At 51.1% G+C, this 27776-nt stretch overlaps 5 protein-coding genes across 22 annotated transcripts; 3 read left to right on the top strand and 2 right to left on the bottom strand.

Moving 5' to 3' along the window:
• Nucleotides 1-41: 41 nt before the first annotated feature.
• Nucleotides 42-8133, top strand: ubtf (upstream binding transcription factor). 7 transcript variants are annotated; one of them, XM_061303748.1, is made up of 21 exons: nt 69-324; nt 2580-2639; nt 2739-2911; nt 2990-3073; nt 3249-3404; nt 3509-3573; nt 3652-3778; nt 3850-3960; nt 4078-4211; nt 4349-4490; nt 4580-4621; nt 4715-4822; nt 4889-5044; nt 5113-5250; nt 5355-5465; nt 5532-5623; nt 5780-5969; nt 6062-6109; nt 6190-6243; nt 6391-6498; nt 6581-8133. In XM_061303748.1, the coding sequence occupies exons 2-21, from the start codon at nt 2603-2605 to the stop codon at nt 6686-6688; spliced, it is 2184 nt and encodes a 727-aa protein (XP_061159732.1). In that variant the 5' UTR covers nt 69-324; nt 2580-2602; the 3' UTR covers nt 6689-8133. The 7 variants fall into 7 exon arrangements, with proteins under 7 accessions (XP_061159730.1, XP_061159727.1, XP_061159732.1 ...); XM_061303747.1 differs by having other exon boundaries at nt 82-324; nt 6578-8133; XM_061303746.1 differs by having other exon boundaries at nt 42-324; nt 5355-5623.
• Nucleotides 8134-8457: 324 nt separating this feature from the next.
• Nucleotides 8458-13181, top strand: atxn7l3a (ataxin 7 like 3a). Of its 5 annotated transcripts, none has more exons than XM_061303759.1 (15): nt 8460-8735; nt 9166-9199; nt 9310-9409; nt 9527-9630; nt 9696-9828; nt 9930-10101; nt 10174-10280; nt 10375-10397; nt 10476-10521; nt 10632-10684; nt 10782-10856; nt 10999-11042; nt 11417-11488; nt 11805-11974; nt 12103-13181. In XM_061303759.1, exons 4-15 carry the CDS (start codon nt 9577-9579, stop codon nt 12324-12326), a joined length of 1173 nt encoding a protein of 390 aa, XP_061159743.1. In that variant the 5' UTR covers nt 8460-8735; nt 9166-9199; nt 9310-9409; nt 9527-9576; the 3' UTR covers nt 12327-13181. The 5 variants fall into 5 exon arrangements, with proteins under 5 accessions (XP_061159747.1, XP_061159743.1, XP_061159744.1 ...); XM_061303760.1 differs by having other exon boundaries at nt 9486-9630; XM_061303761.1 differs by lacking the exon at nt 8460-8735 and adding an exon at nt 8782-8948.
• Nucleotides 12918-15376, bottom strand: tmub2 (transmembrane and ubiquitin-like domain containing 2). 2 transcript variants are annotated; one of them, XM_061303764.1, is made up of 3 exons: nt 15221-15376; nt 14063-14571; nt 12918-13698 (listed from the first exon to the last, which is right to left on the bottom strand). In XM_061303764.1, the coding sequence occupies exons 2-3, from the start codon at nt 14563-14565 to the stop codon at nt 13311-13313; spliced, it is 891 nt and encodes a 296-aa protein (XP_061159748.1). In that variant the 5' UTR covers nt 14566-14571; nt 15221-15376; the 3' UTR covers nt 12918-13310. The 2 variants fall into 2 exon arrangements, with proteins under 2 accessions (XP_061159748.1, XP_061159749.1); XM_061303765.1 differs by lacking the exon at nt 15221-15376 and adding an exon at nt 14659-15214.
• asb16 (ankyrin repeat and SOCS box containing 16) lies at nt 15344-17980 on the bottom strand. Of its 3 annotated transcripts, none has more exons than XM_061303755.1 (6): nt 17804-17980; nt 17377-17720; nt 16842-17109; nt 16361-16769; nt 16115-16291; nt 15344-16031 (listed from the first exon to the last, which is right to left on the bottom strand). In XM_061303755.1, the coding sequence occupies exons 1-6, from the start codon at nt 17827-17829 to the stop codon at nt 15792-15794; spliced, it is 1464 nt and encodes a 487-aa protein (XP_061159739.1). In that variant the 5' UTR covers nt 17830-17980; the 3' UTR covers nt 15344-15791. The 3 variants fall into 3 exon arrangements, with proteins under 3 accessions (XP_061159739.1, XP_061159741.1, XP_061159742.1); XM_061303757.1 differs by having other exon boundaries at nt 15344-16070; nt 16208-16291; XM_061303758.1 differs by lacking the exon at nt 17804-17980 and having other exon boundaries at nt 17377-17444; nt 17540-17681.
• Nucleotides 17981-18007: 27 nt separating this feature from the next.
• On the top strand, nt 18008-21667 carry hrob (homologous recombination factor with OB-fold). Of its 5 annotated transcripts, none has more exons than XM_061303751.1 (10): nt 18008-18141; nt 18317-18434; nt 18559-18609; nt 18700-19851; nt 19939-20022; nt 20135-20266; nt 20352-20645; nt 20721-20840; nt 21019-21142; nt 21228-21667. In XM_061303751.1, the coding sequence occupies exons 2-10, from the start codon at nt 18432-18434 to the stop codon at nt 21278-21280; spliced, it is 2013 nt and encodes a 670-aa protein (XP_061159735.1). In that variant the 5' UTR covers nt 18008-18141; nt 18317-18431; the 3' UTR covers nt 21281-21667. The 5 variants fall into 5 exon arrangements, with proteins under 5 accessions (XP_061159735.1, XP_061159737.1, XP_061159738.1 ...); XM_061303752.1 differs by having other exon boundaries at nt 18071-18434; nt 20352-20460; nt 20560-20645; XM_061303750.1 differs by having other exon boundaries at nt 18070-18434.
• The last annotated feature ends 6109 nt before the right edge of the window (nt 21668-27776 follow it).

Raw genomic sequence — 27776 nt, 5'->3', positions numbered from 1 at the left:
ATCGGCAGCGGAGCGGACATGATGGCCGGTCCCGGTCGGTCGGCCCCTCCACTTGTTAAAAAAAAAAGCGATGTCGGCTGATGGAAACGACGGCTGTGGCGTCGATCCGTCCGCCAACATGGAAGACGACTCGGCGTCGCTCGCGAAAAGGTTGGGTGGGGAGTGGGAAGCTTGCTGCGCGTTGACTGGAGGGAGACTGCGAGTGCGATGGAGGCGGGGGAAGAATCATCTCTGCGGGGACTGGAGCCGAGGACCGACGGCGCAGTACTGGCGATCGTTCAACCCTCCCCTTCTTCCTCTCCAACGACGCCGAGAAGCAGCGAGGTAAGCCCAAGCCGAGCAACCCCCCGCTCGGGCCCAAATGCAACACGACTGCGTCACGAACGAGTGCCTGAAAGTCGCCTCTTTGATCGCCGTAAATGTAGCATTTGTATACGTGTGAAAAAGGCGATCGCTCGCTCGACGGTCCTCCTTTGTATTCGACATAGAGCAGTGGAAAGGGGACACACGAGGTTGGCCGGGCATAGCCGCCGTATTTCTTGTCCTCTGCGGCTGGGGGGGAAGAGACTTGTCGACACGATACCAGAAGGTAACGCTTATGTGTTGTTGAAATGAAATTCGAGTTGTGGATAAGTACACGTCCGCGTTGGATGTTAATGGCTTTCGGCTTTCGTGGGATCTCGCGGTTCTTTCCACGCTAAGACCTCCATGCGGCAGTTTGCAGAAACGCCAGCCGCCTCTCTCGGTTAGCCATCAGGGATCTTGGTTTAGTATCTCGCCGCCCTCTCTCTCCCCCTTTTCTCTTCCCGACTAGCCCCGGACTACCGAGCTCCTCGGCCAACCCGTCTATTTTATTTAGTCGTCTCTGTTCGGCTCGACGAAAAGGAGCCCCGCGGTTGTGAGCCACGTCTATTTTTCCCCTTCTTTCCCCGGGCCGCCATTTGGACCTTGTCACGGTAGGTTTGCTCGGAAGCATGGCGGTCGTCCGGGCTCGTTTGTGGCGCCACGGAAGCTTTTCGGTCTCCGACGTTAGCCTAGCCTCTTGTAATATACTCACTACCAAACCACAGTTGATCGAGACTTGCGTATTATCTTTTGAAATAAAAATAAAAACACACTTAGTTTTAGTGTAGCTTTTATTTGCTCTTTTTACAGTCTCTCGTCTTTGTGGCTCCTCTAAGCCCGACCAGCACAACGTTGAGAGCCGACCCATGTACGTTTGGAAACGTATACGTTGCCGAATTTCATTTCGACGTTTAAATCGTGGTTTTATATCGAATTCCGGGTATGTGCTTATTTCAATGTAAGCATTACCTTGAGCACTCGTAACATATTTAGGATGAAATTGAATTTTTACAAAAAACACGTTGTCCTGAAAATGGCATCAAAGGTGTTTATTTGTATAGAGCATAATGGACGGTGTACAAACGTTATAAAGGTTCAATGAGTTTTTTGAAACGAAATTTTGGCGTCGCTGGTTCGCCCCCCGGCTGGGGCTTTTCGAGCTAACAGGCTAGCGTGCGCTAGCTGGAGCCATCAAGGACACGACGAACCACGAGGATCCGCCATCATGGAAGCGCCACTCGGTTACGCCTCACTGAAGAATATTCTGCACTTTTGTTCATTCTCGAATCAAACCATAATTAAAAGAATATACGCTACAAACAAAACTAAAACAATTTTGTTAACCGCGAAGGACAACATGTCGCCATTTCAGTTTAGAGTTGAAAATCGAGTGTGACGCGGCGGAGCGAGATCCGCTGGTGACGAGGCTCCTGTGGCGCAGTGATAGCCGCCATTGTTGGTCCGTTGGTCGGAGAGCAAAAGCAGCTCCCCCGTGGTCAGCTGGTCGCCTCCAGCTGCCTGTCCGTCCACTCGCTTCCTTCCTTCCTTTGTGGATCCACCCCAAACCCCTCAGCTCCCCCACCCGAAAATCCTCCATTAGCCAGCGGACCCAGGCGCAGAAAATAGTCGTTGCGTGTAGCAAGAAGGAAGGGAGGGACGGAGGGAAGGATAAAGAAGGCGAAATTCCGTGTGGCTGGAAAGTAGCTTGACGCTGCTACTTGTTAGCACGCCGCTCCGCGCGTGGTGTTATTTGAGATTGAGAGCAGGCGCAAACTAGCAAGCTATCGGCCGTGCGTGCATGCGCGCGTCCTCAACGCGGAGCGTAAACGTTTTAGGGGCGGCGTAATGAATAGAAGCCATTATGTCGACGTTGGAATGCCCATTCACACCACCTTCCCACCATGTTGAGACCAACATTTGCTATTAGATTCATGATTCTTTCTATTGTATTTTGTTTTTGCGATACCACATAAAAATGGACCCATAAAAATCCTTTTTATTCCCTTTACAATGGCTTGTACTCCAAACCGACTCCATAATTTTAGGTCAAGATCATTTTACAACGGTGACTTGAAAAATGAATGGCTTGTATATTATTTCAAAAATCTATTATCCTATTACCCATTTCATATGTATTTAGTCACAAGTAGATACAGCGTGAATTGACCACGCCTTAAAATATAGTAGATTGGTATGGTTAGTAACCACAAACTCATTTGGACTTATTTCTCCAGATTAAATAAAGGACAACCCACAAATGAATGGAAACATGGAGGAAACATCCCAACATCAAGGTAGCGCTCGGTCGGCTCCACTCTCATCCCATTTAAAGTTGTCCAACTCTTGCTTTGTTGCCATAATATACGTATACGTCATTGAACTTTGTGCTGCAGTGTGGGCCCAGGACGACATGCTCCAATTGCTGGAGTCCATGAAGTCGGCAGTGCCGCAGAAGGACCTGACCAAGTACAAGACGTCTGAGTCCCACCTGGACTGGCAGAAAGTGGCCTTCAACTCCTACACGGCCGAAATGTGCAGGCAGAAGTGGCTGGAGGTCGCCAAAGAGGTGAGGCCACCAGGCTTGATGCCATATATTGGAAAAGGCACCAACTTCATTGAGTGTGACTTTGTCTGACTACAACAGATCCGTAAATTTCGGACTCTCACGGAGCTGATATTGGACGCTCAGGAGTACATCAAGAACCCATACAAAGGCAAGAAACTAAAGGTAACCTATGACAGCGTCTTGTTCTTTCGTTTTTCATGAATAATTACACACTTAAATTAGCGGTTTATGGAGCACACAAGATGGACCCCCGATCAGGTTTTGGAAAATAAACTTTATCAAGTGTGGCGGGATGTAGTCCAGGGTATTCAGGAACCTGCTTTTCCTCCTGTGACAGAAACATCCGGATTTTCCCAAGAAGCCACTGACACCGTACTTCCGCTTCTTCATGGAGAAGAGGGCCAAGTATGCAAAATTGCATCCGGAAATGAGCAACTTGGATCTGACCAAGATCTTGTCCAAGAAATATCGTGAGCTGCCTGACAAAAAAAAGGTAAAGTGTCAGATGCTTCGGGTTTGAATGGGGGGGAAAGAAATCTATCTGAAGACATTTTCTTCTTTCTTTCTTTCTTTCTTTCTTTGCTTTGCACCGTGCAGAAAAAATACTTGGATGACTTTGTGAAGGACAAAGAGGTTTTTGTACACAGTATGATGAGGTTCAGGTAAATTCATCCATTGACTACTTGGATTTGGCTCCTTATCGCGGAGATCGCATTTTGAAAATGTTTCCCGTCTATCAGGGAGGAGCACCCGGAGCTGATGGAGAGCATGACTAAGAAAGGCTCAAATGTTCCCGAGAAGGCCAAAACGCCTCAGCAGCTGTGGTACACCCACGAAAAGAAGGCCTTCCTCAAAGGCCACCCTGACGTAAGTTGGCTTTTCTTTGCCGCCCGTTTGCCTCATTTCATCGTTGAGGAGCTCTTGCCGTTCTTTTCCAGGCTACCACAAAGGATATCAAGGACTACCTCAGCAAGCAGTGGACACAGCTGTCGGACAAGAAGAGACTCAAGTGGATCGCCAAGTCGCTGGAGCAGCATAAGCTGTACGAGGTGAGCTGGAAGACGGCGGCGGCGGCAGCAGCAGCACATCACGTGCTAGCTTGTCTGTCTACAAAATGCCACTCATTGGATGATTTGGCTTCAAGTTTGTGCCTTTGATATTGGCAGGAGACCATGCGCGAGTACATTCAGCAGCATCCTGAGATGAACCTGACGCAGGGGGACATCGTCAAGTCCACGCTGACCAAAGCCGAGAGGCACCTCAAGGATAAGTCCGACGGCCGTCCCGACAAACCTCCACCGTGAGTCAGCGCCCCGCCCCGTCTGAGTCCCTCACTCGGCCGCAGAAAGAGGCTGGCTACTCATCATTTTCTTTCTTTTCTTTTTTTCTCCCTCCCTCCCTCCCTCCCTCCCTCCCTCCCTCCCTCCCTCCCTCCAGGAACGGTTACTCCATGTTCTGCGCCGAGCTGATGTCCAGCATGAAGGACGTGCCCAGCACTGAGCGTATGGTCATGTGCAGCCAGCGCTGGAAGCTGCTCAAGCAGAATGAGAAGGATGCTTACCAGAAGCGCTGTGAGCAGGTAATGCAAAATGCTTGCCTCTCACCATATGGCTTGTCTTCATAGTGGTGCTCTAAATGTCCTCCTTTTTTTCTTTTCTGTCTTTGCAGAGGAAGAAGGAATACGAAATTGAGATGAACAGATTCCTCAGCGTAAGTTCTTTTCATGCTTCGAAACATACGTCGCCTTGGCTTGGCATCCATGTGTTTACTCTTTGAATTCACACCTTGTCGCCATCGCTTCAGAGTTTGTCTGAGGAGGAGCAGCAGAGGGTCTTGGGTGAGGACAAGGGGGGCTTCAAGCGGGGCAGCGGGGCCAACAGCACAGCAGCCAGAAAGAACTCCAAAGCCAAGGTGCCCAGAGATGTCCATTTTGCTCTTTGTGCTGGCATTGTCTGACGTTTTACTTCTGGTTTGCAGGCCAACGCGGAGAAACCCAAGCGGCCCATCTCAGCCATGTTCATCTTCTCCGAGGAGAAGCGTCCCAAGCTGCACCAGGAACGTCCGGATCTCTCCGAAAGCGAACTCACGCGGATGTTGGCGCGCATGTGGAACGAGCTGCCGGATAAGAAAAAGGTACGAGTTAACCCCCCTCCCCCTGAAGACGTGCGTGGGAATGAGCCACATCCTCGTTCTGAACGCAGGAGAAGTATAAGCGACTGGAGGCGGTCTTGAAGGCGGGGTCGGAGAAAAAGGAGGACCGTAGTCTGCCCGACCCACCCAAGACGGCACAGGACATCTGGCAGCAAAGCGTCATTGGAGACTATCTGGCCAGATTTAAGGTAAGCCCGATACAAACAGTTCACGTATTTCAATCCACATTGAATGGAATGGAGTGGAAAAACAAAACAAAACAAGACAAGACAAGGATGCATGTGCAATGCAGAACGACCGGCCCAAGGCTCAGAAGGCCATGGAGGCCACCTGGAGTACTATGGAAAAGAGAGAAAAGATCATGTGGATCAAAAAAGCGGCAGAAGACCAGAAAAGATACGAGGTGAGCCAGCGCCACGACGACCTCGGCCCGGCGGCAGCTAAGCGCCATTCTGCCTGTTGTCCGCAGCGAGACCTGTGCGAGATGCGTTCGCCCGTCGCCGCCGCCGTGGCCTCTGGGAAGAAGATGAAGTTCGAGGGCGAACCCAAGAAGCCACCGTCGTGAGTTGCGCTCGCAATTTGTCGCGGGCTTCCTTCCTTCCTTCCTTCCTTCCTTCCTTCCTTCCTTCCTTCCTTCCTTCCTTCCTTCCTTCCTTCCTTCCTTCCTTCCTTCCTTCCTTCCTTCCTTCCTTGACCTGACGTCCTGTCTTGCTCCAGAAACGGCTACCAGAAGTTCTCTCAGGAGATGCTGTCCAACGGAGAGCTCAACCACCTGCCCATGAAGGAGAGGATGACGGAGATCGGTAGCCGCTGGCAGAGGCTGCCCCTCAAGGACAAGGACCGCTACAAAAAGATTGCAGAGGAGATGCAGAGGCAGTACAAAGTGCTGCTGGAGCAGTGGCTGGCCGTGAGTGATGCTGCTTCTGTTAAAAAAAAAAATCATCCAATTCTGCTTCTTCTAATCACTCCCATCCCTCCCTCCCTCCCTCCCTCCCTCAGAGTGTATCTTCTCAAGTTAGGAATTCCTACAAAGAGTACAACTCACAGGTGAGGCCCAGCACAATATGAGAAGCTGTGTTTATTGTGGTGGCATGTTTCAATTCCAATTTGCCCCCTTGATCTTCCAGAAAAGAAAAACCCCTACAAAAGCAGGAGGCCCCAAGGCAAAGGTCAAGAAATCGGTAAGATGCTAGCATTGGAGCGCTAAAGTGATCAGCCTGAAATAGTTTTGGGTTCAAAAATGGTTGCAAGGATCTCTCCCAAGCGGACAAAATCCAGATGTAGAAGCAGAACAGCCAACGGTAGCTCTTATGCACGGCTTCCCACAGGACACAGAGGAAGAAGAAGAAGACGATGACGACGACGACGATGATGATGAAAAGGACAGGGCTTCCTCCGAAGCGGGGTCCTCCAGTGAAGATGATGATGACGATGACGTAAGTTGCGCCAATACGTTTTTGGAAAAGGGTGAATCTTTTCGATTCTCACAGACCATTCCAATTGTTTTTGTTGAAGAAGGACGATGATGACGAAGACGACGACGAAGTGGACGACAAGGAGAACAAGTCAGAAGACAGTAGCAGCGAGTCCAACTCCGGCGGCTCGTCGGACTCTGACTCGGACTGAAGAGAGGCACAGGGGGCTGGACCACCGTGACGACGGGACAGACCAAGCTGAGCCACGGGGGCTTCATTCGGGGGGGGGGGGGGGGGGGGGGGATCTCTGCCACTGTGCCAACCCCTGCCCAAGCTGCCACCTCCATTTCACACCCACTTTTTTTTTTTCTCTCTTTTAATTTCTTCCCTTCATCAGCCCCTCGCCGAGTTTTAGTCGGACCTGCATCCCACTGGTTTGGCGATGTTCTGAACTGACACTTCACTTATTTGTTTTGAGTTTTAAAACAATGTCGTCCATTTTATTTGATTGTTCCACAGGGACGAGCCAGGCTTCTCGCAGCCAAAGAGCACGACGAGCGGGTGGGACACTTCAAGCAGGGAGAGGGGCGGGCAGAATGCGAGGGTATTTGTACTGGAAAAAGTTGCACTCTTAAGAATGTTTCCTTGTTAATACCAACCCCCCCCCCCCCCCCACCCTTCTACTTTTTCCTCTGCTTTTAATTTTATCCCATTGACTTCTTAAAGAGGTGGTATTTTTTCAGATATAAAAAAGAAAAAAAGAAAAACAAAAGAAGCCATGATGAATGTTTTGGATTTTTTTTTTCTGTCGTCATTGCTGGAACGTCGTTTAAAATGCTGCAGTGAACAAGATTTCAATCTCGGTTATTGTATCAACCCCCCACCCCCCCCAAGCTTCTTCTTCTTCTTCATCGAGGGCCGTTCTACTCATTGAAACCGAGCAGCGGGCGCAACACAAACTGTCTTGACATTACGCCTCCTTGCAAACACACATTTACATTCATTATCACATTTGTAAACAAAAGCAATTCATGGGAAGTTATTTGTTTGGTTTTCTTCGAGGCACTGCACATTTTGAAGTTTGTTGTTCATTTTTATGTCCAAACTACAAATAAATCAAGTTGTTGTGCAACGCTTCCTATGTTCCCCCATGCATGCTTTATTTAAAAAAAACATTTAAATTGGGTCTTTTTAATGTTGTTTGATCTTGGTTAACTCCCTCCAAATCTTCCCTTAATTGTAGAGTGGATGACACGGACGGACTACAAAATGAATGTACATATTAGACATTTTTGCTTGGTGACACACACCATGACTTACATTAGTTCTAATCTTCTGTTTGTATAATCTTTCCGATTTGTGATTGAATCAAAGCTAAAAGGGAGGCGGCAGTCAGTGTGTATTATTCTTGTAAATACTCTTTCATTTTGTATCGAGTGGTTTTCTTTTCTCCCGTCCGTTGCTTGGTTTTTGTTTTCCTTCAGATGAAATGTTTGAAATGTTGAGAAAAGCAACAACAAAAAAAGCTTTACAACTTTGTACTGCTGATCATTTGACCAACAAACAAGAAAAAAAAAATCACGTTTTCTATAGCAGAGGGTGTTATGATGTCCTTGTCGTTCAAGTATTTGGGCAAATAAACACAATCTTGAAAAATTGCTTGTCTTTTAAGTAGGGGGGGGAGTTAAAAAGTGATTATTCTAAAGACATCTTAGAAGATGAAGAAATGTTTTTGAGAAAAAGTTGTAGTATTCGATACGGGAAAGTATTTGTGTGACCAGTCAGTTATACAAAAAACAACACCTCTTCGTGGTGACAAATAAAACCGGGTACAATGTTAAAACATTTTATAACTATAGATAGCGTACAAGAGGATTTTTTAAAATGACGATTTCTTCGTCGGTCTTCCGTGTGTAGCACCGTCCAATTGTTTTTCATTGTGCGTGACATCAACGTCTCATGACGTAGCCGGAAGTGCCTCGTTGTCTCGCGCTGTGATTGGTCGAGCGCTGCTGCATGGCCGCCTTGCGCCTGTCAAGCTGCACAAAACGGCTGGCCGTTTGTTTGTTTGTTTCGTTAACACCTGCAACGAACAAACAATAAGGAGAAATAGAATTACACCTTTCACTTTGTTTCCCCTCTGAGACCCAGCAAATATGGACGTCGAAGAAGATTCCACGCGCTGACTGACGCCAATCACGTCGAGTCGGCTGCCTTCCGCCGGGGGGAAACGGGCCACTTCCGTGACGACCGTCGAGGTAAAAGGAAAGCAACGTCGAAATGGTGATGTTGATGATGGTGGTGGTGGTGGTGATGATGCCGTGCCGTGCCATGCCGTGCCATGCCTTGCCATGCCATGCCATGCCTTGCCATGCCGTGCCATGCCATGCGATGAGCCTCACAGCTCGCTGTGGCACGCTTGTCACGGTTTGGAAAGGAAGAGCTTGCACGGACCTAATTAGCGGCTTTTGGTGAGCCGTAATGTTTCCTATGCTCTTCCATCGTAATCAGATAACACACCCAAAGAGCCGCATGCATATTGAAGTCTGATTCTGTTGATTCAATGACCTCTTCTAATATCCTTTTTTGTCATTGAATAACTTGTGCACCAAAAGTGAGCACTGTTTAATTTTCCTAATAATTGTGGTCTTTTGTCACTTTATGGCTGTATTTTCTCTTTCTCGACAGGATGAAGAGAGAAAAGCCACTTAAAAGCTTAAAGGTGAGTCATTTGGAGTGATTTTTTTTTGTGTCACCACCAATGTTTTTGATTTCTGTTGTGAACTGACTGATTTTGTCTTATTGACATCAATATGTTTCGATTTGGTCAAGTGGAAATGGAGGCAACTGGCATGAATGTCGACCGACATGACCTTGGGCGTTAAGGAGAACGACGACTTTCTTTGTCACCCTAAGAGATTGTAGCTTAACTGTGAGTCTTATCGAATTAACTCGACACCTATGTGTGTGACTATGAATGGTTTTTGGGCTTGGTAAATAATGAGCAGTTCTTGTACCTGTTGCCACCATGACACGGGTGGCTACGCAGCGTCGTTGGGTTCCGACGCCATCGAGAAGATTCAGCAGAGGGCTTTTCAAATGAAAATGGAGAATATGGCCCTGCCAGGCCCAGACAACAACACCAGGCTGGAGGTACAGCAATGAATCCAAGTGAGTCGGCACTCTTGATGTTTAACAGTCCCGCATGTGCGCGCTAGGCCTTGGTCCACGACATCTACTCTGAGCTGGTGGAGGACGCCTGCCTCGGCCTTTGCTTTGAGGTGCATCGCGCCGTCAAGCACGGCTACTTCTTCCTGGACGACACCGACCCGGAGAGCGCCAAAGAATTTGGTTGGTACATTTGCGCCCGTTTGTTCGACATCAGCTTTTTTTTCCCTTTTGATTGGCTCGAGCTGTTGTCGGTCTGTCGGTCTGTCGGTCTGTCGGTGCAGAGATTGTGGACCAGCCAGGACTGGACATCTTTGGCCAGGTGTACAACCAGTGGAAGAACAAGGAGTGCGAGTGTCCCAATTGCAAGCGACTAATCGCGGCGTCCCGCTTTGCACCGCACCTGGAAAAGTGTCTGGGCATGGGGCGCAACAGCAGCCGCATCGCTAGCCGCAGGTCGGCCCCCAAATTGAGCCTGCCTCCTAATATCAAATGTTATCGATCGTATCGATTTGTTCATTTTGACAGGCTGGCCAGCAACAACAACAACAACAACGTGAGCAAGTCGGAGAGCGACCAGGAAGACAACGACGACCTGAACGACAACGACTGGTCGTACGGCGCCGAGAAGAAATGTGAGCAATGTGAAAAGCCCACGGAAGCTCCATATATATAGCAAGCCCTCTTTGTTGTTGTTGTTGTTATGATTTTTCTATTTTCTGATTGCAGCCAAGAAGAGAAAGTCCGATAAGGTCATTGCGCTCTTTCTCTCGTTCGATACGGAGTTGGGATCGGGCTTGTAACCAAGCGCTCTTTTCCCCTCTGCGCAGAATCAAAATTCACCGCGACGGTCCAAATCGCTCAAGCACAAAAACGGTAAGAGACGAAGGAGTCTTTTATTTCCTTTCAAGATAGTAATTGTGCACCTTCCATGAATTTGGTCCATTTCTAGCCTGATGTAGTTGTTGCTATGAAATGCATTTCAGGTGATCTGGGCAGCAGCAGCAGCAGCAGCAGCATCTCCTCAGAAGCATTCAAGGTGGACTCGCTTCCTTCTTAGCCCGTTTGCCAGCAGTCACGCTTTCCGGGACGCCGCAATAAGCCAGCGCTCTTTTCTCTCGTTTGCCTTCGTCCAGTACAATAACTACAACAACGCCGGGATCAATTACGAAACCCTGGGCCCTGACGAAGTCAGGTCGCTGCTGACCACGGTGAGAGAACCACTCTTACGGCCTTTGTAAGGATTGCTTGTGTGGCTGGGATATTCCACCAATGGAAGGAAGGAACAGACTTGGTGATGGATGCTTTGCTAAGCTTGTGTGTGTGTGCGTGCGTGTGTGTGCGCGTTTGCAGCAATGTGGGGTGATCTCTGAACACACCAAGAAGATGTGCACCAGGTATGTAGCACACAGCTGCCATGTTCTTGCGTCCGTCTTCCCCTATCACTTTTCTCCACGCACGCACGTGCCTCCCTCCCTCCCTCCCTCCCTCCCTCCCTGCCTCCCTCCCTCTGGCCGGGCAGGCCTCCGGGCTTGTCACCAGCCTCCTTTACCCTGCAAAATGGCCACCTACAGACCTGGCGTAATTGGATATATATAAATATATTTGCAATTCAAACAAAATGTCACCCTCCCTGCTCACTACAACAGTGATTGGCCACCTTTGGCTTATCTCTGTGTGAAAGGGGGCCAATTACGGTGAAAGGGTCTTCCTCCGTCGAGGCTGGTGTCAGTCGGGGAAGTGTAACGCCACCTTGTGTCCTGCCCACCAGGTCTCAGCGCTGTCCCCAGCACACGGACGAGCAGAGGAGGAGCGTCAGGGTGTTCCTCCTGGGGCCGTCCGCGTGAGTGTGTCCCCCCCCCCCCCCCCCCCCAATAGCGTCCTTGATCCCAGCCCCATCCCTTCCGTGTGTTCTTAACTCGTGTGTGAGTGATGGCTTCTGTCGGTTAAAAGGAGCCATGTTTGACAAGTCAAGATTGCTGCTGCAGTGAGAACAATCATTTCAGTCAAGGCAAGAAGAACACCAGAGTCGTGATGATGATGATGATTAAAAGTACACAATAGGACACCGTACAAGCAAATTGGATGTACCGAGTTTGATTTCCAGGGCTGTCCACACAGGAAGTGACCTTTTTTTCTGCACTTGTCATGATCACCAGGTCGTCCCTCCCTGACCCCGACGCCACGGCCGAGAGCGACGGCTTTGAGCTCCAAGGGGACGGCGGCGGTGGCGGCGGCGGCGGCGGCGGGGCTCACAATCTCATCAGCCGCCTGCAGTGGGAAGACTCGCCGGAGATTTCCCCCACTGACTCCGCCTCATCCAGAGCCAGTAAGGAATGGAATGCAATTTTTAAAATGGATTTTATTTTGCCCACAAACGTTATTAGTTCTTTTAGTTTTGATTGGATTAGTTTGAGTATTATTGTTTATCGTTTTTGGAAATGATTCTCCTCGCAGGCACCAACCATTCTGACCCTCGTAGGCCGAAGAAGAAGAAGCGGACCTCACTGATTTTGAACAGCACTTCAGGAGGAGGAGGAGGCGGCGAAGGAACAAGCGGAAGTCTAACAAGTGGCAGCAATGGAGGCGTCTCGCAGAGTAATGTTAGCTTGCCCGCCAAAAAAAAGCGGCCCAAACCTCCTGCTCCATCTATTTGCAGCATCTACAATGACTTGAACTAGCACCAGAGAACATTTTTCCCCTCCACGTCTCTACGCCTAGGCTCGGAATGAGGCATTCAGGTGCAACGCACGCACGCACGCACACACACATGCATTCCTCTGCTCGCTCTACTGCTGTGTGTATTTCAGGTTTAGTGTAACTCATGTGAAGCGTATATGCTAATTTTGTATTCTTGTGACATATATTTTGAGTATTGTTAAGATTATCATGACTTAATTATTTGTTGTAAATGATGTCACAACACACACATACACATATTTGATGTATTTGCACATGAAAGTGGAATGGTGGTGGAGATGGACAAGGTAAGCTCAAATCTAATTGTGTCTATTTTTATAGTCCTGTGAAGTTTTGTAAAAGTGTTTTGGTGGTGTGAGCTCAAAATTAACACGTGTATGTACATATATATATATATATATATATATATATATATATATATATGTATATATAAAAAAAAAAAGTCATTCATGAGCACTGTCCTTCATTGCTGACATTTGTAAATAAACCAAAAGAGTGGGAAGTTTTTTGTTGTAATGCTTTTAATTGGAGACCATAGACTCCAGATGTTTTTTTTCCTCATAAGTGCCGGATTCATTTGTTTCATTCATTTTATTTACACTAAATACACAACATTGTACACATGAAAAGACACTAGGCCTGTTCTACTTTAACAATACAACATCTCAGCCTTTAAATGAATTTCTTCACACCCCAGACAAAATGTTGGGCTTGAATCATGGATGGAGAAACGGGAGCCAACAAAGCAGAAATGAAAGCTTGATCACAGGTCCTCCCCCTCACCTGTGCAAATGGATGGGTTAGTTAGTGTGTTAGCAGGATTGGCCCAAAGGCATCCGGTGAGGGGAAAAAATGCAGGTGGGTGGACTTCTGCTGCTTTTGTTTTTTCTTTGGTTTTCAGCATATGAATGGTCCAAATATGGGAGTTTCAGGGCCGTGCTAGCGATACACGCCAACGGGTTTCTTCAACGGCCGTGCATGCCGAAGATGAGGAAGCTGAAGAAGATGGTGACGCCCACCAGGGAGACGGTGGCGGGCGCAGTGAAGAACTGGCGGTAGTTGATGCGGAAATACCACACCACGGCCAGGATCACCACAAACACGGGTACCACCAGGCTGCCCGTGCTGACGGCCACGCCCGCCGCCCGCAGGCCCCCGGAGACGGCAGGCGCCCCCTGGGGAGAGCCGGCGGCCCCCGCCTCAGGGCCGCCGTCGTGCGGGGCTTGCGAGACGTGGCAGTGGATGACGCTGTTGTGAGTCACGTTCAGGGACAGCAGAGTCCTCTTGGAGTCCTGCAGGAGTTGCCCTTGGTAGATCAGCTTGATCTGATGCTCACGCCCAGAGAAGTACTTACTGGCAGGGGAGAAAGTCACAAGCAAGGTAAGCGGCGGGCGTCATGGCTGATGGCACATGCAACGGTGTTGCCCTGCCTATTTGCTCGCTCGTCACAATCTCAGCTTTCGGAAATGCCGCCGCTAAAGACTTGTCCGATCTCGACGCCATGCCATCTTGTGGCCGGCCACCTGGTGTAAAGCACCTACGTGGGTGGCTTTATCAAGTCGTCTTCATGACACGCCAGTCAGAAAATCGTTCCTTTTACCCACTTCGATTGGGCTCGTTTGAATTTGTGACAACTAACGAGCTAAAAGCAACGTGGTGTGGTGTGGTGTGGTGTGGCGTGGCGGCCGGCGTGGTGTGGCGTAAGGTGTGCCCTAACCTCTTGAGTTGGTCCACAGTGTGGTGGGGTTTGACCACGGCCACTTCCTCTGTGTCGTTTAAAAACTTGAGTCGCACGCAAAAGGACGGCGTGGTAGACATGTCCTTTTGATAAGCCCGCACTCTCTCTTCTTCTTCGCCGCCGCCGCCGCCGTAATCCTCGTCTTCCTCCTCGTCCGAAGCGTGAATCCTGCCCCCGGGGGGTGCTTTGCTCTGAATGTCCAGCAGCAGGTCAGTGTCTTCCGGCGACGCCACCTCATCCGTCTCGCCGCCCGCCGGCTCCGGGGCATCCACCTGGACGTCGCCGCCCGCATCCCCGCCCACACCGATGAGGGAGGCGTGAGCGCCCGCCGACAGGATGGTGCCCAGGATGTGGTCGCCGCGCTCTGCCACGTGTGTGGAGAGCCAGGCCAGGACCAGCGCCAGGGCCACAAGCAGGGCCCCCCCCACCGCTGTGGCCTCGCCACCCATCCCGTCCAGCATGGTCAGTGCACACACTGCCATCTTCTCCTGCATAAATGGTATGTTGACACATCATTTTTTTGTTTTGTTTTTGAAGGGGGGGGGGGGGGGGTCATCTTCGGGGCAAAATCTTACATGGATTTCTTGTCCGACGTTTACTTCGAATGGAACTCTATTGACGGGTTTTCACGGCCTTTCATATTTTCATGGAATCGAGTGCTTTGTGGCAAACTATGCAGTACATTGGCAAATGTCAAAGAAGCTTTTGTCGTTGTATCAACTAGCATTTTGCTAACAAACTCCTGCTCCTTATGGTAGATAGAATGTGTTCGGCCGGCATTCCCAAGGGAAAATTGACCCGGAAATGGGACACGAGACGGACGGCTCATTTGTTGACGTCACAATCCGGTTATTTAACGTTGCACGGGTGCAATGCATACAAAACAGGGTCTTCATCGTCCCAAAAGAAAGGACACGCCGATTTATAGGCCAGCGAATGAGCAATATCGGGACTCTCGTCCAAGTGTTGATTCACGTCAATAACGAGCAGCGTTAGCCTCGCGAGCTAACCCCAAGCTAAATCGGAGAAAACGACACCTCTTGCCTCCATTTATGCGACTCCCCTTTCACGTTAATCATGGTCAATACCCGCGCGGCGTCGTTCAACTTCACCGTGGAGGACACGGTTGTTTCTTACCAGCCAGGCGTGCAATCAGAGCATGTTTGACGACGAACTTGATCGATGCTAGTAGCTAGCAAGCGGCTACTTCCTCAAAACAGGGTGCGCACACGCACACGCACAAGCACACACACTCAGGCGGAAGAGAGGAGGGACGTCAGCAAGCCGTTGCTGTGCTGATGTTCTCGCACAAGCTTTATTTATTTGACCTACTGGCGTTTATTCTTTTCTGTATTTTAATGCATGTCATAGAAAAGACCCCGTAACAAATCCATTCGTCCCAGCCGTGTCAAGATAGCGTACATTCTTGTCCCCCTAAAAATATACTACTGAGTCGTTTTTGTTTTTTGAAGTCAAGGAAAATAAATGAAAAAGCAAAGCAAAGCGTTTTTCTGAAGCGTCATAACTCCGTACGGTAGTCGTAGTGTGCTGGATGTGCGCCTTTAAGAGGCGTGAGTGACGTCACGAACCGCCACAGCCCTAATTGAAACCATACATTTGTCAGCTCAAAATTGGAGAAAAAATGTGATATTGTTTTCATTTCAATATGCGATAGAGATCCAACGAGCAACAAAAAGCAAGGGCAAATTTAGTGCAGCCTGCCGTCGTTCTGCAGCAGCAGGTAATCCCTAACCGAGCCGGGGACGTCCAGTCGACCCGCTTGCGAGTGGCAAAGCGCCCCCAAGCAACGACGCAAAGCGCAGCGACAGAGGTGCTGCAGTGAGCGAGGCTGACCGCTCAGCTCACGGACTCGTTCGAAGAAAGGGCCGCCGTCGTGGTCTTCCATCCAGTCGCACGGCGGGACGTACGGGTACGAGTTGAGGAGAACCTCCAAGGTTGCGGGAGAGAGGACACACCGCTTCAACGTCTGCGTGCAGACAACAGCCAACAACACAATGGATGTAACATTACCAAAGTCAGCCGGCCGGGGCCAGCCAGCCGGCCACCCACCCACCCACACAGCCAGCCAGCTTCCAAATGATCTCGACTGGGGCTTTTGCCAACCTTTGGTGGGACAGGTTTGGCTCCATGATTCAGGAGCATCTGTACCACTGCTTCAGGTTGTCGGTCCAAGTTGTCCTCAAGCACCTGAAAGCACCCGCAATCAGTGTTCAGTGTGACTTCCTTCTCTTGATAGTTGCGTGCTGTCGTTGGTACCTGCAGCGCACACTCCAAGGGCGTGTAGCCGGCGCTGTTGCTGACATCTGCCTCGGCCCCGTACCGCAGCAGCAGCTCCACCATGGCCGGGCTGCAATTGTGGCAAGCGTTGTGCAGCGGCGTGTGGCGCTTCTTACCCGCCGTGCGCGGGTCGGCGCCCGCGTCCAGCAACCCGCGCACCACGGCCAGGTAGCGGCCCACCTCCGACGGCTTGTCGGCTTTGGCGCAGGCGGCGTTCAGAGCCGTCTCCCCCTCCAGGTTGGTGGCCAGCACGTCGGCGCCGTGGGAGAGCAGCAGCTCCACGTGGCCCTCCAGGCCCCCGGAGGCGGCCACGTGCAGCGGAGTAAGCCTGGACTCGGCCGTCCTCGCGTTCACGTCGGCGCCGTCGTCCAGAAGCAGCTCGGCGCACCTGCGGGTGCATTTTCACGTCCGCTCGCTCGCAGAGATACAGAATGGGGCGACGCTATCCTTCTGAGCTCACGGTAACGAGAGGGGCGAGGTGCACAGGTGAAGAGGAGCGCTTCCATCGGCCGTCAGCAGTTGCGCGTCCGCTCCGTGGGCCAGCAACAGTTTGACGCAGGCGGCGTGTCCTCCCGCGCAGGCATCGTGGAGCGCCGCGGCACCTCCCGGCTCAGCGTTCACCTCGGCTCCGCGGGACAAGAGCTCCTCCACGCACGCTGCGTGCCCACCGCCGGAAGCCAGGCGCAGGGCGGACGTCTGCTTCACCTTGGAGCTTATGGTCCATATGCCTGACCGAGCGAGGAACACAAGGAATGGAGTCAAAGTGAGGGCCGCTGAAGGGTTAGGAGAAATAACGGTGGCCAAGTGGGAACGCTCCCACTACGACATATGCAAAGAAGAAGACAAAGTGAGTGGTAAGCTTCAGGAATATCAGCTGCCACGGCCACAAGTGTGTTAGCTTGCCGACGGCGTTTCGCTTTGTGCGACTCCAGCAGCCACGTCGAGTTCAATGAGTTGGCCATGCAGCCACCGAGCGCTGAGCCGGAGGGACGCACCCATCTCCGGGGCCCACGTCATCTCCTCATGCACCGTCTCCATCTGAGCGTTGACCATGGCGGGGTCCCTGAGGATGGCGTACACCCCCTTCATGTCCCCGCACATGAAGGTATTGCGGACGGCAGCGTCACGGCAGCGGACGATAGGCGGGGCGGCCCGCACCTCCTGGAGCCGCGGCGTAGCCCTGCGGGAGGGGGCTCTCGGTAGCGGCTCTCGGGTGAGTGCGCGCCTCTGGGCCAGGGCCCTTCGTGCGTCCTCCCACTCTTGCAACTCCTGCTCTAGCCTCAGGGAGCGCGGTGATGTGGAGGAGGAGAAGGGAAAGGTGTCCTTGGACATGACGTTTCTGGCCGAACACACATCCAAAGTTGCTGCACAATGTAACTTCCATTTGATTTCTTCAAACAGGTTCGAAAAATACTTACTCACCCGCAACGGGAATCGCAAAGAGTCATTCGAAGCGCATTTGTTCCTCTCTTTTATGGCCAAGCGAAATGCCAAATGACAACTCCTACCCGGTAAGCGTATACAGGGTTGCCAAATGACAACTCGTACCCGGTTATTAATAGATAGATAGACTCGGCTATGTGGAAACGGATACCTGTACGTTTCTAAAAGGCTCAATAGGGGGCAGTGTTGACAAGCACAGAAAGAGCAAATCCTACATGTAATTGGTGCGAACGAATTAGTGTTGAGCTATTTATTGCGAAGGCGACGGACCACCTCGAACCAGGAGGCAGGCGCGCGCGAGCGCGTGCTACATACGGGTGGGTATACTCGATGCAAGACATGCGGGAAAAGAAAAAGGAAGGAAAAAATAAAACAACTGCGCGAGGGAGGCTGGGAGGGGTACTATCTCAACAGACTTGCTTGTTCTTCGTCCAAACACGTACGTCATGACGTTTGAACGTGAGTCGCGGGCTCACCGGTTCTCCTCATTAGCCCAGCACACCAACACTAGAAGGCAGTTAGCGACTTTGGAACACCAAATCACTTGAAAACAACAAGGAGCAAACGTCCTCCCTCCGACGTCTTGGAGCGACTCGTCGTGTGAGCGATGGTAAGTAAGTGAGCTCGTATTAGGCGAAGACAGGTTAGCTTGCACGCTAGCACGATCGTACTTTTCCATTGAAGTCGCCAACATCTTCGATTTCGATTCAAAACCAGCTTTGGATTTTTTACAGAGCTGCCATCTGGGTGGGCTGTTCAGCATAGGCGAGGACTTTGACGACGAGGTGATAAAACACACCTGTCGCCGCTTGCTGGCAGCACATTTACGTCCGCATGAGCGCAAAACGTTGTTGTTGTTGACCCTCCCTCGTCAGGACTTGCTGGGGACTCACTGGGCTGCCGGACCGCAAACCACTGTGCCATCCCACCCTGTGGACGCAACTGGCGTTTCCGGCACCAACCTCCAGAGAGCGTCCCTGCGTCCCACTTCGGAAACAGTTGCGCCGACTTTACGGAAGCTGTCCTCGGGCACTCGGGCTTTCCACCGCCACCTACCGGTAAACCCTGAGCCCCACTCGGAAATTGGGTCGAGGCCCGCTATCACACGGGTTCCTCGGAGAGAACCCGGCGCCAGCCTCCTCCAGCCAAATGTGGTGGAGTCTTTGCTCGCCTCAAAGCAGGTTACTCCGGCTTTGCAGGACCTTACCTCGGGCACTCGTTTCCTGAGGCCCAATTTGCCACCCGCACTGAGCCTCCCTAAGCACCATGTAGGGGGGGCACAAGCGAGCCCCGCCACCAACGAGCCATTCCGGCCTCTGGGCCGGAAAACCTCGCGGGAGCTTTCTCCGAGCTTTGCTCGAGCTTGCGCTCTTCCGTCCCCCGATTCGGGCTCGGCGAGGGCCGGCAGGCAGCCGTGTCCCGTCCCCACTGCCGTTGTGGCATCACGCCCGCTGGGTGCCACCCCTGCGGCCACTCGAGCCTCTGGATCGAACCTTCTTCAGCCGAGTGATGAGCGACCAGCTCACTCCCTTGCACCTACCGCACGCCATGTCACCGAGCCCCCCTCGGCGTTACTGCAGAAGCCCAGCGCCAATGTCGCCGCTCAGGATGACTTTGACGACTGGGACTTGGACCTTGCAGACTTGGAGGCGTGTGAACGTTTAGCGGTACCCTCTGCCCCCCTCCAAGCCCTAGGTGGAGGGACCCTTAGAGCGCCAACCTCCACAGCCACCTCGCTAGCCCCAAACACTCTTTCCAGGAGTCACTGCAAGCCTCAGCGAGCGGCGCGGAGCACCCCAGGGCCCTCGGGTCGGCCTCGAGGCCTCTTTGAGACGGCCGCGCTCGTAGCCTCCCCCTCTTCATCTCCGGCCTTCAGTCCGCACCCCCTCAGCACACCGTTGCTGACAAACCACCTGGTGCAGCTGGTGTCTGCGTCCAACAAGGTGTCCCGCAAGAGGCCTCGCTCGGAGCCTCGGCCGCCCAAGACTCGGCGCTTCCCGGGCCCGGCGGGGCTCCTCCCGGAGGAGGTGGGTTTCGAAGCGTTGACGTCATCCATCTAAGATGCTTTTCCTGTCCAAACCATGTCATTTAGTGAGTTTGTTCCTTTCCCCCAGCCACCCAGTCACAGTCTGGATGAGATTGTGGTGTCCGTTCCCCAGATTCCCGCCTCCGGTGTGGCGGCTCGTCTTCCACACCAGGTAATGATCCCAGGGAAGCAGGATGACGTTGCGGTTAGCGCAGGCCTCTTTTTGAAATTGAGAGCTGATTATTGGAGAGGGCAACCAGATGTGTCCCAATACCTTTGTCCAGGTTTCCTGCTCCCAAAGCGAGGAAGAGGATTTTGGCGGCCCCTGGGCAGCGATGAAGGCCGAGATGGGACTGGACGATCGCAACCCGGCGTGCTTCCTGTGCTCCTTCAGCGTGGTTATGGTCCTCCGCAAGGTCTCTCTTGCTTGCCTGCTTTGCTTTCAGTCATTTTTCTCTTTCCTTACGTCTTGTTTTGTTGTGGCGGCGGCGGCGGCGGCAGGCGGCTTTGAAGCAGCTGAACAAAAACAAAGTGCCAAACATGGCCGTGATGCTCAAGAGTATCAACCACACGCATGCCGACGCTAAGGCCGTGTTCAGGGATCCTACAGGCACGTGCGGATGCACAACACACACACACACACACACACACACACACACACTTTACTATTCCTGCACAGCAATGGACAGAGGCATCTTGTTGACTAAAGGTGAGATCCGGGGCACGGTGCATCGGCGCCTCCTGGAGGAGCGCTTGGGGGAACTGAAGGTTGGCGCCGTGCTTCTTCTCAAACAAGTGAGAACAGACTTTTTAAATTCAAGTGCCACCAATATCCTTTGATCTGAAAGCCAGTGTGGCATTTGCTTGTAGGTGGGCGTCTTCTCCCCCTCCCATTGCAACCACTACCTCAACGTGACGCCTAACAACCTTCTCAGGATCTATTCACCAGATGGAGGCTGCCACAAGGGGCAGCTGCCACCGTCGGTTCTGGTGGGCGACGCGCACCCAAATGGGCAAGCATCGGCGCGCTGTCCGCCCCTCAAATTTGGTCTTTCTTTCTTTCTTTCTTTTTTTCTTTCTTTTTTTCTTTTTTCTTTCTTTTTTTCTTTCTTTCTTTCTTTCTTTCTTTCTTTCTTTCTTTCTTTCTTTCTTTCTTTCTTTCACGCAGGAGCCCTCGCCCGCCGTCGAGCCCGTAAGCTGCACGCCGCTGGTGTTTGACGGTGACAACGCCGGTGCCGACGATGGGAGCAAATGCAAAGATGGAAGCCCGCAAGCTTCAGGGTGGGACGCAGGTGGGTTCGCTCAAGTGTGTAGGATGCCAAACAATTGCGTCACCATTCCATACTAATAAAAGGGGCTGGTCACACTTGATTGCAGACGACCTCGACGAGCTGTTGGTGGCGCTCTCCGAGGACACCTACAGTCTTTGAGTTTGACAACGGAGCCCGATGTCATTGTAAAAATGTTCACATTTTGTTGTTGTTTAAAAGTCCCCCAAGTGGCTTTCTCTGTTGATATTAGCAAAGAAAAATCTATTGCAACATTCTTTTCTCACATTGATTGATACAGGCCAATGGCTCAGTTGGCACGGTGATTGATGATAAATGGGTTGGAAGATTAAAGATGGGTTGGAAATTAGTTTGAATTTGTGGAAGGAAAAAAAGTCAATTGTATCCTCTGATAATATAATTCAATTCATCATAATATGCCTTGAAACTTTCACAGCCTTTCCTGCTACATATGCAAATGGAACGCGTAATATGATGCCTGATGATGCTTCCTTCATATTCCATTAAAAATGCACTCAGCAATTGTAATTCCTTCGGTAATTGGAGGCGGTTCCGAAATGACGTCACGGACGCACCTTGTCCTAATGAAAATTGTGTTCGCGTCCGAAGCCTCCCTGCACGTCTGCCTGTCTGTACACCGGAAAACGGACGAGGTGGCGGAAAGGTCACGCCAAAGTGCCTTCATTAAACATCAATGGGGCGACTGGAAACTTGCAACTGCAGCCGCAGAATAATGAATATCGTCGCCATTTGCAGGGCCAGCTGGAAAGTAGGTGAGCCGTCCGTCAACTTTCGCCGCGTGTTCGAGGGACTAGCGTCAAAGTCCACCTTTTGTCTCTCAAATGCATGCTAGAAATGCTCTTAATCACCTCTCTTGTTCACCGAAGGCTTTCATATTTGATGTTTGCTGCCTTTTCCTCCGTGACGGATTTTCTGGAGGCTCGAAATCAGTTTTTAGAATGCTTGGAGTTGAAGGGGAGACATGGAAACCCGCAATTGCTCATTTGCACTTTCATAAAAAAAAAAAAAAAACTTTTTATAGAATCATCTGTTGATTTTCGCAAGCACAGCACTGTCTCTAAATGTGTTTTTGTGTATTTTAATTTGTTCAGTTTTTTACTATAGATGTTAATTATGTTTTTTTTAAAAATCGTTTTAACGTTCTTATATAAGCTTTATTTTAATGTGCTTTTAAAAATAATTCAATTTTTTTCCCCCATAGTACTTTCTATTACACGGTTTAACATGTAAACTGAGAGATTACATTGCCGCCAGTTTTCTTGGCATGAGCATGACAGTCTTGAAAAATATGCTTTTGAGAAAGAAATAATTCTTTCATGCTCAATAGATATTTTGTGAGCCTGCTGTGCCGTGTGTGGAATGACATTTGAACCATCATCCTGCCTTTCCAGGCAGGCAGGCCTGCCTGCCTCCCTCCCTCCCTCCTGCCTTCATCCTCCATATGAAGAGTCTCACAACAAGGATGCTTTCCTCATCTCCCCTGGTGTGCCAGCAGCCAGCGATGGCGTGCTACCTCTGACCTCCCCCCGCCTCAAGTTTCTTTTTTGGTCCTGCTCCCTCCTTCCTAACATCACCGCTCACTTCTGCTTCACTTGCCGTGACACCAAATACAACCCCCCCCCCCCCCCCCCCTCTCCCCCCACTCCTCCACGAAGCACTACTATCTGTCCATTTGTCTGTCAGTCTGCGTCTTAGCCATCTTCCTGCTTCTCGTCCGTCCGCCCGCCTGTGTCTATCCGAGGTGACGGGATGTGGACGTGTGAGGGCGGGAAGGGAGGTGAGGGAGTCGACCAACCTTTTTTCTCGTCGCCCCCCCCCCCTCCTCTCTTTTCTCTCTCACGCGCTCCTTCTCTCTTTCTCCGCCGTTGTCAGGCGCCACCACAGATGAGCAGGAAAGAGGCGGGCGAGCGGATGTAGCCGGACGGAGGACGCCAGGAGGAGTTTGGATGGGCGTGCGCGACTAAACACTGGCTTGGATCACAAAGGGCTCAGCCAGCCAGCCAGCCAGCAGCCAGCCAGCCAGCCAGCCAGCCACCAGCCAGCCAGCCAGCCAGCCAGCCAGCCAGCAGCCAGCCAGCCTCCGTCCCTCATCTCACACACTCGCGCCGGATGTCTCCTCGCTCGCTAGGCTGAAGACGAAAGGTGCTGGCCGTCCGTCCGTCCATCCGTCAGTTGCGCGCATGGGACATATGTGTGATGTGTGTGTAAGATTGCACGCAAGAGTGGCTGCTTGAGTCCTGTCACTCTGGAATTTGGTGAGTGCGTAGAGGGTGGGATGGATGGGACCAGGAGGGTTGCCTTCACGTTTCCGTTCAAAATGAAGTATTCTTGAATTTTCTCTTATTTTTCTTTGAGTTTTTCATTTTAGATATACATGCTTTTAGTTTTCCCATTTTGAGTATACTTTTGCGCTTATTTTGTTTTTGTCATTTATTAGCAATATCGGTCTATTTTTTCAAATGATAAAATTCGGTCTTTTTTCAATGTCATTCATTTTGTTTTCAAATGTCATTGTATTTGAAACATACACTTGATTGTCAATGTTCAATCAATCTTTCCATTTTAATGCAAGATTTTTTTTTTTCCCCCAGTCCCCGATTTGATGACAACAGTCCCTGAACCTTCTAAAGGTGACATGTATATTGGGTGCAGGTGCGAGAGTGTGGGGGAAGAGGGGGCTTCCCGAGGTGCCGGAGCCCCCGCCGACGATGGACCTGAAGGAGAGCTGCGGAAGCCGAGAGAGCTCCAGCCTGCGTCCGGGCTCCTGGCGGGCCTTCGCCCTCGGCAGCACCCTGCACGGACTGCGCTTCGTCTTCCCCCGCTCGGGTGGCGGCGGCGGGACGGCGCGCCGCCTCCTGTGGGCGGCGGCTCTGTTGACCTGCACGGCCCTGCTGGCCCTGGAGAGCGCCGAGCGTCTGGCCTACTTCCTGTCCTTCCCTCACGTGACCAGCGTGGACGCGGTGGTGTCGGGCAGCCTGCTCTTCCCCGCCGTCACCGTGTGCAACCTCAACGCCTACCGCTTCAGCCGGCTGACGCGGAATGACCTGTACCACGCCGGCGAGCTGCTGGCGCTGCTGGACGTGCACCTGAACGTCCCGCAGCCTCACCTGGCCGAGCCCGACGTGCTGGACTTCCTGCGGGAGCGGGCCAACTTCACGGCGTACAAGCCCAAGGCTTTCAGCATGCGGGAGTTTGCCGAGCGCGTGGGACACGACCTGCGGGAGATGATGCTCTACTGCCGCTACCAAGGAGACCAGTGCAGCCACCGAGACTTCCAGACGGTAAGTAAGTGCGCAGCGAGGGGATGGAGGAAAATGTCGCCTGCTTGTGGATTGAAAGTGCATCTTTTCCTCCCACCCAGGCTTTCTTTGGCCTCTGCGTTCAGGGGTGCTTTGTCTGGGTTTGCGTTGCCAAATTGAAAGGCCGCTTGTGATCTTTTCAAGGCAGAGCAAAGTCAACAGCCTCATCTGATTGTTAATTCTCGCTTGTTCTTCATTGTTGAGAGTTGCTTGCCGTTGCTCTTTTGTCTGCGACCTGATGCCAAAACCTTTCTCCGACTTGCTGCAAAACTTAAGGATGAGTGAGGCGAGGCGAGGCGAGGTGAGGCAGGGGCCAAGAATGAATTGGTTCCATTCAGGAAGCTGGGCTCCCCCCCCAACATGTTTGAAGGTGGTCTACCAATGCTTTGGTCTTGGTGCTGCTTTGGCTTCCATCATGGCAATTGTGAACAATTTGAATAGCGCGCTTTCCCTGTACTTGCTGTTCACGATGCAACTTTTCTTCCATTTCTCACTCAATAATGCATGGAGGCGCTAAGCGTAGCGTATGAATCGTTAAGACTCGGTCAGCGGTCCGGTTCGCTCACGTCGGTCGGTCGGCGGTCGGGTTCGCTCACGTCGGCCGGCGCACGCTGTAAACAAAGGGCCCAGCCTCTGGCTGTTGGATATGCTGATGTGCCGCTGAAGCGCTTTTGGCCTCGGCGGTAGGACTCCATTACACAAAAGGCTAGTTTAAGATGGAGCAACTTGAAGGTGTCAATTATTCATGTTTGCGGCAAGCGTGTCGGTCAGCACAACTCGAATCAAGCAAGCGCTTTGCTCCGAAAACAATTTGCTGTGTTGTTTTTACACAAGAAGGTCAATGAAGTTTGTAAAGTCTTTTTTAGCAAAGGAAATGAAACTACCAAAAGATATCATACGTCAACGAATTCAATTATTGACTTGGCACCAAAGAGTATTTGAAGAGTACGAAAGCGACGGCTTTTTCCATTTCAAGCTGTTGGCCATGACTAGACTGCAGGTTGAATCCATTTTCTTCACTTTTGACTCGTTGTGACAGTCGGCTTGCCCTCTTCTGTCGCGGTTAGCCTGCACAGCCTGGCGAGTCCCCGCTTGTCTCTCCTGAGCGGCCATCTTGGATGTGGTAGGTCACGTTGGAAAGGGCCTTTGTGATGGACTTGACGACAAGAGAGCCCTGGTTGTGTTTGGCCGCCTGTTGCTGCTCCCGCCCCCCGAAGGCTTGTCAGCTCGCCTTACCGTAGCGACGTAGCGTCACCTCCCCGCCCGCGGATGCGGAAAAATCCCCAAACTGGAAGCTGTCACCAGCGTCATGGCATATTTTTTGCACAGATGCACGGCGTGAGCGTCACCTCGCATCGTTGTCAACACATGCGTGCCGTGCCGTGCCGTGCCGTGCGCACGCTCGATTTGGTCAAATCTGGAATCTTCCTCATTGAACTAGAACATTGGAAAGAATTCCTCATGCCATCCCTTTCTGCAAATGTTCTCCCATGGCACCAGGAAGGCTTTCCGTGTGGTGTGACTCGGCAGTGGAAAAGTTGTATTTTGCAAGCTAAGTTGATGCCGAAATAGACGAGTGGCAAGGGAACCCAGACGTACATAGTTCATCATGGAACGACTGGATCATTACTTCAGGAGATGCCAACCGATAAAATGTCACAACTTTGGTCACGTAAAGGCTAGCTAGAGTACATCATCATTTGTAAATGAGCCTAGCACTCTATTCTTGTATTTTCTTAACACATACAATGGTGAGATGAAATCTAAAGAATCAATCCGTTCCTGCCACATTTCCCCTTCAATTCAATGAACGCTGTGCTGCTCCTTGTGGGGTGGGTGCTCACCAGGGGGCAGTATAACCAGGGTAATATACACACAGATGGAGCTTGTATCATATAGATTTAAATGTGGCACCCGTTTTTGCTTGTAAATATAAAGGTAGCGCTTCTTTGCTTGCGTTGAAATATCCTTTGCCGTGGATTGTTTGCAAACTTTCTCCATTGGCGTCTGTAAATCTTCCACAGCGTGAGCATTGTCAATTGTCTTTGGCAGCAAATCCCCCTGAGCTGATTTCTCGCTCGCTCCCTGTGGTCTTTTACAAATGAGCTGCTCGTTAGTTTGTTCCAGACGAGACGAGGGCTGATTTCGACCCAGACGCCGTAAGTGGGCGGATCTTCCGCTGCTGATCAGCCCGAGATGAACGTAAACGGCGTCAAGCTTTTTATTTTTTATTTTTTTTAAAACACCCCTGGCACGTCTGAGACCTGTGCCATTAAATGTGCTTAGAGGAGGAGAGGCTGGAACCTGGCCCACGCACCACACTCCGCAATGTGTGGATGATGATGATGACGATGATGCCAGTGGTGTAAACAGTGGGAAGGCATCGATTTGGCTTGTGGTCTTGCCTCCATCTATATCTCCTACTTTTATGACTTTCATTTATTGACTGGTTAGTGGACAGCTTCCAAAAGCAAACACACACCTACACACGCTGTAGATGAGGTCATATTCCTGTGGATGTTGGCCGACGTTCATGCAGGCGAACAAGATGTAGCCTTGTCCGTCTTGAGTGGAGAAAAGTGCTCATTATAAGGCTGTGTGTTTTGTTGACTGCCCTTTCACACCGTAGTCAGTTGTGCGAACGACACTTGAGTCATTTTTGGGGCAAAGCCATGTCCATCTGCTCCATTTCTTATGCTGAAAACGACAAATCCCCCGTCTGCGATGAATTGAAAATTCCTGCGCTTACTCTCTTCAAGCCGCTCGCTACCAAGCAGTCGCGGTCCCTGGCCCATTTGGTACCGGGCTATGGATACGATGACCGAGTGCATTTTTGTTGCTTTCAATCTTATTGTTTGTTAGCCTTTGTTTTTTTTTTTTTTGTAACGCCGTTAGCATTTGAGCAAGAAGTGTAAACTCTCTTTCTTGATTCCGGTAAGGTGTCAAGGATTTTTGTGCCCGAGTCAGAGCACCAAATTGACACGTGCTTCTCGTTCAGCTCAGCTCAGCGCCTCGCTCGCTCGCTTCCTCCATCCCGCCGATCGAGTCGGCGGCTATTGTGAGGAGCGCCGAGACGGAAACGTTTGTCGCTGCCGGACTCGAATGACTTCCCTTATGACAGCCTTGACTGCAGAACTATTGATGAATTTTTTTCTTCTTCTTCTCCCGCTTGCAGCAAAAGGAAAGCCAAAAATGTCTTTTCTTGACTACATGAAGCTTAGCCTTTCCACCTACTGCTCAAGGTGTTGCAAACATGGTCAATATGCTTATGAATGGAGTCCCGGTATGGCTGTCATTGCCCAGCATATACAATTGCC

Source organism: Syngnathus typhle, linkage group LG17, assembly GCF_033458585.1.
Source record: "Syngnathus typhle isolate RoL2023-S1 ecotype Sweden linkage group LG17, RoL_Styp_1.0, whole genome shotgun sequence".
In the NCBI taxonomy this organism is placed as follows: Eukaryota; Metazoa; Chordata; class Actinopteri; order Syngnathiformes; family Syngnathidae; genus Syngnathus; species Syngnathus typhle.
Note: the sequence above shows the minus strand (reverse complement) of the source record. Positions and strands in the feature narration are given on the sequence as shown.

What these genes read in the sequence shown, in the direction of transcription:
- ubtf (XM_061303743.1), top strand. Translation starts at nt 2,603, where the DNA reads ATGAATGGAAACATGGAGGAAACATCCCAACATCAAG. An exon ending in TCCTCAAAGGCCACCCTGAC is followed by an intron (nt 3,779 to 3,849) that starts GTAAGTTGGCTT and finishes GTTCTTTTCCAG; the next exon opens with GCTACCACAAAGGATATCAA. An exon ending in AGCAGCATAAGCTGTACGAG is followed by an intron (nt 3,961 to 4,077) that starts GTGAGCTGGAAG and finishes TGATATTGGCAG; the next exon opens with GAGACCATGCGCGAGTACAT.
- atxn7l3a (XM_061303759.1), top strand. Translation starts at nt 9,577, where the DNA reads ATGAAAATGGAGAATATGGCCCTGCCAGGCCCAGACAACAACACCAGG. An exon ending in ATCGCTCAAGCACAAAAACG is followed by an intron (nt 10,522 to 10,631) that starts GTAAGAGACGAA and finishes AATGCATTTCAG; the next exon opens with GTGATCTGGGCAGCAGCAGC. An exon ending in ACCAAGAAGATGTGCACCAG is followed by an intron (nt 11,043 to 11,416) that starts GTATGTAGCACA and finishes CCTGCCCACCAG; the next exon opens with GTCTCAGCGCTGTCCCCAGC.
- tmub2 (XM_061303764.1), bottom strand. Translation starts at nt 14,565, where the DNA reads ATGGCAGTGTGTGCACTGACCATGCTGGACGGGATGGGTGGCGAGGCC. An exon ending in ACTGTGGACCAACTCAAGAG is followed by an intron (nt 13,699 to 14,062) that starts GTTAGGGCACAC and finishes CTCCCCTGCCAG; the next exon opens with TAAGTACTTCTCTGGGCGTG.
- asb16 (XM_061303755.1), bottom strand. Translation starts at nt 17,829, where the DNA reads ATGACTCTTTGCGATTCCCGTTGCGG. An exon ending in CTTTGCGATTCCCGTTGCGG is followed by an intron (nt 17,721 to 17,803) that starts GTGAGTAAGTAT and finishes GTGTTCGGCCAG; the next exon opens with AAACGTCATGTCCAAGGACA. An exon ending in GACGTGGGCCCCGGAGATGG is followed by an intron (nt 17,110 to 17,376) that starts GTGCGTCCCTCC and finishes TCGCTCGGTCAG; the next exon opens with GCATATGGACCATAAGCTCC.
- hrob (XM_061303751.1), top strand. An exon ending in GCGAGGACTTTGACGACGAG is followed by an intron (nt 18,610 to 18,699) that starts GTGATAAAACAC and finishes CTCCCTCGTCAG; the next exon opens with GACTTGCTGGGGACTCACTG. An exon ending in TGGTTATGGTCCTCCGCAAG is followed by an intron (nt 20,267 to 20,351) that starts GTCTCTCTTGCT and finishes CGGCGGCGGCAG; the next exon opens with GCGGCTTTGAAGCAGCTGAA.